Raw genomic sequence first — 7,534 nt, forward strand, 5'->3', positions numbered from 1 at the left:
CCCACGCAGCTCCTCGGGGGGCTGAGGGATCTCACTGCAATGCAGCCACCTCTGGGGTAGCCCACAGCAGCTGCTTAGACAGAGATTGCAGCACTGGGAGGCAGCCACCTCTGGGGTGGGCCACAGCAGCTGCTTAGGCAGAGATTGCAGCACCCAGCACTGGGAGGCAGCCACCTCTGGGGTGGGCCACAGCAGCTGCTTAGGCAGAGATTGCAGCACCCAGCACTGGGATGCAACCACCTCTGGGGTGGGCCACAGCAGCTGCTTAGGCAGAGATTGCGGCACCCAGCACTGGGATGCAGCCACCTCTGGGGTGGGCCACAGCAGCTGCTTAGGCAGAGATTGCGGTACCCAGCACTGGGATGCAGCCACCTCTGGGGTGGGCCACAGCAGCTGCTTAGGCAGAGATTGCAGCACCCAACGCTGGCTCACTGAAGCTGGCAACACTTCACAGCAGCATAGGAGCTGCAACAAATCGTCGGCTGAATTTAAACCGGGGGGGGGGGCACCTCCCAAAAGTCCCGTCCCCCCCACAAACATTACTGGCCACAAGGAGCCAGCACACCAGGGTTTATCTGAATGCTGGCACCGCTGCCTAGGCCTGGGGGGGGAGGGGTCAGAGGTGAGAGTGCCCCCCACTCCCTGCCGCACAGCCCCCCCCTCCTAGCTCTACATTGGGGTCACAGCCACCCCAGCACCGTAGCCTGCATCACCCAGCTGCGTACTGTGCCCTCTGCCCATGGCCAGCGGAGCAGCCCCCCGGCCACTGCCCCCCCACACACACACTTTGGGGGGGGGTTAGGGAAGCAGTGTGGCCTAGTGCTGAGGGGGGGGAGCTCGGACACCTGGGTTCTATTCCCACGCCAGGAGGGGGTGGGTGCTGGAGGAGGCGACATCAGGGCACCTGGGGTCCATTAGTCCTGGGGCCTAGTTGGGGGGCTGGGAGTCAGGACTCCTGGGTCCCAGGCCCAGCGCTGCGGCTGAGATCCCGGTGCCATCTGAGCAGAGGAAAGGGCCCTGCCTGGTGCCCATGGGCCCATCTCTCTCAGCCCTCACCTTCATCAACCCCTGCGTTCACACAGCTCCAGGCCCCCTGTGCTTTGGGGGGGGTTCCTCTGGCGGGGGGCACCGTGCTGTGGGCCTGGCCTGGCTCCCTGGTGCATGCCTGGCATCGCTGGCCCCTCGAGCTTGCCTCTAAGAAAAGCCCTGGAGCAGGGGCGGGGGGGGGGAAGCTGTCACTTCTGACAATGAATGATGCTCCCATTTTTAGCCCCCCCCCTTGTCCCCCCCCCCAACTGCCCTTATCTAGCATTGCTACAGCCTGACGTCACTCCGGGTTATTTAAGCCAGGCCAGGCAGGGCCAGCCCCACGCTGGGACTTCACCAGGGCCCTGCAGCCTCGTCTGCCAGCCCCGCTCACCCGGGCACGCGCCGCTGGGCCCAGCCGCCATGCCCCCCAAGAAGGAGCTGCCCGTGAAGAAGCCGGTGGCCCCGCCGGCCAAACCGGCCGCCAAACCGGCCATAGCCAAGCCAGCGGCTGCTGCAGCTAAGCCCAAAGCCCCCGAGCCGGCGGCAACCCCAGCCCCGGCACCAGCCCCGGAGACGCCCAAGGAGCCACCGATTGACCTCTCTAAAGTGGTGGTATGTGGGGGCTGCAAAAGGGGGAGGCAGAGAGAGCAGGGGGGTGCATGGGGCCAGGACTGGGCCTGGGGGGGGGGGTGTCCCTCGCCCCATGAGGTAGCAACGCCAGGAGGTGTAAACCTGCCGCGTGAGTGGGACGGGGAGCTGCGTGGCCGGATGGCACAGAGCCACGGGCAGACACGCTGCCCCAGAGCCCCCGGCCTGGCCTGCTCTACTGCACCCAGTTTGCCACAGGCAGGCCAGATAAGAAAATGCCCCCCGCCAGATCACCCCCCACACACCTGCTTCCTCGTGGCCCAAATACTGACCACCCCTCCAGCGCCTGCATTTGCTGTGAGTGGGATGGTGCCCCCTACACCTAGTGTGCCCCCCCCGAAAGGGAAGTGAGCTGCCCTCCAGAGGCTTAATGGGGGGCAGGGGGATCCCCCAGGCTCCATCAGGGACACAGCGGCTCCCCCCCCACCAGTGGGGAAGGGCCAGTATTAGCCTATTTACAGATGGGGAAACTGAGGCAAGGGCAGGGGCTGTGACTTGCCCAATGTGAGTTAATGGCAGAGCTGGGAAGAGAACCCAGGAGTCCAGATGCCCTGCCCCCGCGACTCCAGTTCTCTCCTGGAGCTGGGAACAGAACCCAAGAGTCCTAGCTGCCATCCCACCCCCGGGTCTAACTACTCCCGCCCCCACAGTGCTGTCCCTCCGCTGGGTGCTCAGCAGTGGGGCTGAGGTGGGGGGGGGGTCAGTGGAGTGGCTGTAGCAGGGGGACTCACTTCATCTAACTGGGGCTCAGCTAAGCAGCCAGAGACCAGCTCCTGTCTTCTAGCCATGGTGCCCGGACCGGGGGCGAGGGGGGGGTCTGGTGGGTTGGATCAGAGAGGGCTGGGAGCCAGGACTCCTGGGTTCTAGCTCTAGCTTGTTACTGGCTGTGTCCAACAATGGCCAGAGCCTCCACGCAGGAAGGAGCGAGACTGGGGGCCCGGGGGGCTGTTAGACAGTCACAGCTGGGAGGGGGGGCGAGCTCAGGTCATTGGGGCAGGATAAATTTAGGCAGTGAGCTGGCCCTGTTATTTTAATGACAGTCTAGAATGGGGGGGGGGGGGGGGGCGAGAGCCTGGCGTGGGCCTGCATTCCCAGGCTGGGGACAGGTGGCTGCGGCCAGGGGGATTAGCACCCCCTTTTCCAGGCAGATTTATTTCAGCCCCAGTACTGGGCACCGCTTTGCCACGCCGAGCTAAAGGGTCAAGTTGTGGCTGGGGGGGGGGGGGGGGCTCAACCGGCCGCGCCTCTGTGTGGGGGGCACAGAATGCAGGAAAATTCCTAAGGCAGTGAGGTAGGGCCCCCTATAAAGAGTGTGACCAGGGAGGGGGCAGATCAGGCCCTTATATGAACTCAGCCGCATGCGTGGCCCCCCTGCTGACAGAGGCTGGGGCCGGCGAAACTGGGCACCCCCCCAGCCAGGGCCCCACCCGGCTCCCCACAGTGCCCCCTGCTGGCAGAGCCTGGGGCGGGCAAAACTGGGCACCGGCTCCCCACAGCGCCTCCTGCTGGCAGAGCCTGGGGCGGGCGAAACTGGGCACCCGCCCCCCCGCCCCCCTACAGCCAGGACCCCTGCCCTCCTCCTGGCAGCACCCCCTGCTGGCAGAGCCTGATGTCAGCCAGGTGAGGACCAAGGCTCCCCACATCCCCTGGCAAGACATTTAGTGGGGGTCAGGCTGGAGGGGCCCTGGGGGGACCAAGCTTGGCCCCTGCAGCAGAGAGCTGGTGGGTAATACCAGGAGCGTTCCCCCCATGGCACCCCCTGGTCTCATGCAGCTCCCCCCAAATCTTTTGTTAATGTCCCTGTTTCTGTCCCTTCCTCTTTGCAGATTGAGTTTAGCAAGGACCAGCTGGAGGGTAAGTCAACCGGCCTCATGTCTGTGTAGCTGCGGGGGGGATCGCTCTTCAACCAGCCTTCACCCACCTCTGGCCCTGCTAAATCCAGCCCCTTCCCCCACTTACGCGGTTCTGCCTTGAGCCTTTGTCCCCAACAAGCTCTTGTCAGTTGCTAACCCATCCCCGGGGAGCGGAAACCCTAGTCATGTGGCATTTTCCATTACCTAGCCTGCCATGGGGCAGGACCTGGGTGTGGGGTGCATGGCTGGGCCCCCAACCTCAGTGCTGGGCTCTGCCCAGGGAGCTCTCTCAGTGTGGAGGTGTCGGATTAAGAGGCAAGCATCTGGCTGGCAGCTCCTGGTCTCTGAACCAGCCGGGCGCCTCTTGAAACTGTCCCAGTCTTGTAGGTAAAATACAATTCCTGAGGGAGGCGGAGGAGCTGGGATTTGAACTCCTGGCCTCCTCCCTCCAGTCTGGGCCCGATCCTGGCCTGAAGCAGGCAGGTTAGACGGGCAGAGGATGTCCGGTTCCAGCCCCTCTGACCTGCTCTGCCCCCCCACCCCCAGATTACAAGGAGGCTTTCCAGCTCTTCGATCGAGTTGGGGACGGCAAGATTATGCTGAGCCAGTGTGGGGATGTGCTGCGGGCCCTGGGCCAGAACCCCACCAACGCCGAGGTCATGAAGGTGCTGGGCCACCCCAAGCCCGATGGTGAGCGAGCGGCCTCAGCAGCTGTGGGGCTGGGGTGGAGGGTGGGATGTGGTTCGGGCGCTATCAGCCTATGCCCAAAGCCCCAGCTTCTGGAGTCACGTGGCATTGCAGCCCCAGCTTGCACTGTGAAAAGGGAAGCAAGGGTGGCTGCGGGGGAAAAGCCTGGAATCCAGTGTAACGGCGTCTGTCTGAGTCTGCAGAGAGCCTGAAACCGTTGCTGCAAAGGGAGAACGGAATTGCCCCACGCATCTCGGAGGGGTGTTACTTCCAGACCCCCACTGTGCTCTGGGGGGCTCTCACCAGCCCCACCCGAGCTGCGGATTGTGTGTGTGGTGGGAGTGGGTCTGGACCCCTAAGCTTTCAGAGACCCCCGACTACTGGGGTTAGCAATGGGGGTCCTCCTTTGGGTTTGGTTGGGCTATGTGATGTGGGGGGGGCATCAGGGGCCCCATGCGGTGCCATGGGGGGCCAGACTGCCTTCCTCCAGCCACATGGTAGGGTGGCTGCATGGCAGGGTCCTCGGGGGCTCAGCCTGGCCTCAGTTTCTCCCTCCCACGGCAGAGCTGAACTCCAGGCGGGTGGAGTTCGAGCAGTTCCTGCCCATGCTGCAGACCATCTCCAAGAACAAGGACCAGGGCACCTACGAGGACTACGTGGAGGGGCTGCGGGTCTTCGACAAGGAGGGGAACGGCACCGTCATGGGGGCTGAGCTGCGCCATGTGCTCTCCACACTGGGTGAGCGCTGCCTGCCGGGGCAGAGGGGCCCCAGCCACAGGGCAGCCCCCAAGACAGGTGCCCCCTAGGCTGGCGAGGCTCAGCAAGTCAGGGGCAGGGTCACACGGGTACAGCGCCAGGTCAGGGGCACCCCACCCGGGACAGGGCCTCCCCCAGGGCTGTCGGTGTGATACCTGGCAGGGACAGGGCCCCCTGGGCACTGGGTGACGGGGGGGAACGAGGCCCTCCCAGGGCTCTCAGTCTGGCACCAGGTGGGTGAGCAGGGCCCCCCAGAGTGGGCAGGAGCAGGGGGGACGCCCACCCCCAGGGCTGTCGGTCTGGTACCTGGCAGGGACAGGGCCCCCCGGGCTGATGGGTGGGCACCGGATGTAGGGGAACATCTCCCCAGCACTAACATGCTGCCCCCTCTGGCCGCAGGTGAGAAGCTGACGGAGGAGGAGGTGGACGCCCTCCTGTCTGGGCACGAGGACGCCAACGGCTGCATCAACTACGAAGGTGAGAGCCCGGAGTCGGGGACCCTTCAGCTGCGGGGGCCAGGAAAGGAGGGGGTGAGGCTCCCAAGGGTGCCTCAGGGGGCCCAGTTCCTCTGCCTAATGCCACTCTCCTCCCCCCACAGCCTTCGTCAAGCACATCCTGTCTGGCTGAGCGGGTGCCGTGGGGTAGGTGCCCCCCATGGGGAGGAGGGGCTTTTACTTTTCTGACTCTGTTTTGGGGGGTGGCTGCTCCTTTCTCCCCTCTTTGCCATGAGAGTCCCAGGGGCCTCAGTGGCCTTTGCCCCTTGGCCGGGACCCGGGTGAACCATCTCCATGCCCGGCGGATCAGCTCTAACGTGTGTGTCAAATCCCACTGCCCTGGAAGAGGCTTGTGTTTTTGGGGCTGCTGCTACCACCCCCAGCACCTCCCAGCAGCAGACTTCCGAGTGCAGGAGCCTTAGCCCTGTTCTGCAGATGGGGAAACTGAGGCACAGGGACTTACTCTGCTGCCAGCTGAGGTCCAATGCCATCAGACAGGCACGAGTCATTCAACTTCTCCTCTAGCTCCTCCCTGCAGTGCCATATCCCTCACGGGGAACCGAGCCTGCCCCCAGGGGGACAGCCTAGCCCAGACCAACGCCTCTTGGGGGGCCCTGGGAGCTCTGTCCAGGGCACTGGAGTGGAAGGGCCCCATGCAAAGTGGGGCAGCGTGGCTTTGCTTTAATTACTCAGGATAGGGCATCCCGACATCCTGCGGGCCCAGCCCATGCCCTGAGTCAAATCTGCTGGCCCAGCCGTGCTGGGAGCACGATTCCCTCCAGCCTCTGCTCCAGGGGATGGAGATTCAGAACAAACCTGAGCTCTGGGCCTGGATCCTTCCTGCCCCCCGCCCCCCCCATGGGATCCCCGCTCCCCCACCCTGAACCCTGACTCCAAAGGCCACGCCCGCGACTCACTGTCTCCTCTTCTCTCCCCAGACCGGGCAGGATGGGGCTAAGCAACTGATGCCACCTCAGACATTACTCTGCAGGGTGGGGGCATGTTCCCTGCCCCCTTTGTCTCTCTCTTTAACCCGCCCCCCTGCCCCCCCAATGGCTGCTGCAAGGGACTTCTACCACTGCCCAAGGGAGCGCCCAAGACCTCAGGACGCCAGCGGCTGAAGATCGAGCGAGGAGGGGGGGGTGCAGGCTCCCCCCGAGAGCAGCAGCCCAGCCTGGGGGTGCCCACCGAGCTGAGCCAGGGTCCCGATCCTGGGCGGGAAGGGACCCAATCCTCCTTGTGCCCGTCCTGCATTTGGACAATAAAAACCATTTGTTTGCAGAAGCTTCTGGCCCCTTGGGTCTTGGCCACAGGGGCCATCTCAGCATCCCTGACTCTTTCTTGAGACCCTGAGCCCTGGGGGCGGGGGGCTGTACTTGGGTTGCAGAGTTCTGCATACACGGTCAATGCGGGGGCGAGGTGGAAGGGCCAAGCGCAGGAGCACAGGCTGGAAAAGGCCCAGGGGCTGGCCCCGCAGGGCCCTCAGGGTGTCCTTGCGCCCGGCCCAGTGATTTCATTCCCACGCAGAAAGCAAGAGTTGGGAAATCAGCGCCAGGTCCCCCCTGAAAGGCTCCGCGGCAGGGCAGGGCGGAGGCAGGAGCCACCCGCCCCAGCTAAGGCCTGAATTGCAAAGCGCGACAATTTATAGCAGGAGACGAGCCCCCCGGGAGGCGTTATGCCGGCGGAGCCATGGCACGGTCCGGTCGCACCGGGTGCTGGCGGAATGCCCTGTGGAGACAAGCTGGTCTCCGGTGCCCAGAGCCAGGGCATGGCCTCCGGTGCCCAGAGCCAGGGCATGGCAGGGGCCCCGGAGGATTGCAGGGAATGCAGCCGCCATGTCCTGTTTGTTAGGGGGTGAAAGGTTGGGCCTGGAGTAGCGGGGATCTGCCCCGCGCCCCATAGCGCCCCCTGCTGGGGGTGAGAATTCCTACCCGTCTCGGGCTGTTTCCCCGCACTCAGACTTCACACGCGGCTCTCGTCTTATTTATTTCTTCTTTTGCTGGGGCCTCAGGTCGCCAGCTCAGGGGAGCGAGTCCCAGAAACTGTCGTCAGCCCAGGTGGGGTGTC

At 64.5% G+C, this 7,534-nt stretch overlaps 1 protein-coding gene across 2 annotated transcripts; it reads left to right on the plus strand.

Moving 5' to 3' along the window:
* The first annotated feature begins 1,337 nt into the window (after nucleotides 1-1,337).
* Nucleotides 1,338-6,751, plus strand: LOC125627674 (myosin light polypeptide 6). 2 transcript variants are annotated; one of them, XM_048832041.2, is made up of 7 exons: nucleotides 1,341-1,641; nucleotides 3,504-3,531; nucleotides 4,077-4,220; nucleotides 4,782-4,955; nucleotides 5,373-5,450; nucleotides 5,572-5,614; nucleotides 6,406-6,751. In XM_048832041.2, the coding sequence occupies exons 1-6, from the start codon at nucleotides 1,450-1,452 to the stop codon at nucleotides 5,598-5,600; spliced, it is 645 nt and encodes a 214-aa protein (XP_048687998.2). In that variant the 5' UTR covers nucleotides 1,341-1,449; the 3' UTR covers nucleotides 5,601-5,614; nucleotides 6,406-6,751. The 2 variants fall into 2 exon arrangements, with proteins under 2 accessions (XP_048687999.2, XP_048687998.2); XM_048832042.2 differs by lacking the exon at nucleotides 5,572-5,614 and having other exon boundaries at nucleotides 1,338-1,641.
* The last annotated feature ends 783 nt before the right edge of the window (nucleotides 6,752-7,534 follow it).

This window comes from Caretta caretta, chromosome 20 (genome assembly GCF_965140235.1).
Source record: "Caretta caretta isolate rCarCar2 chromosome 20, rCarCar1.hap1, whole genome shotgun sequence".
Lineage (NCBI taxonomy): Eukaryota > Metazoa > Chordata > Testudines > Cheloniidae > Caretta > Caretta caretta.

Bases quoted from the DNA above. Each gene is read 5' to 3' on its own strand.
- LOC125627674 (XM_048832041.2), top strand. From the start codon at position 1,450: ATGCCCCCCAAGAAGGAGCTGCCCGTGAAGAAGCCGGTGGCCCCGCCG. The intron at 4,221-4,781 runs GTGAGCGAGCGG...CTCCCACGGCAG, and splicing joins GGGCCACCCCAAGCCCGATG to AGCTGAACTCCAGGCGGGTG. The intron at 4,956-5,372 runs GTGAGCGCTGCC...CTCTGGCCGCAG, and splicing joins CCATGTGCTCTCCACACTGG to GTGAGAAGCTGACGGAGGAG.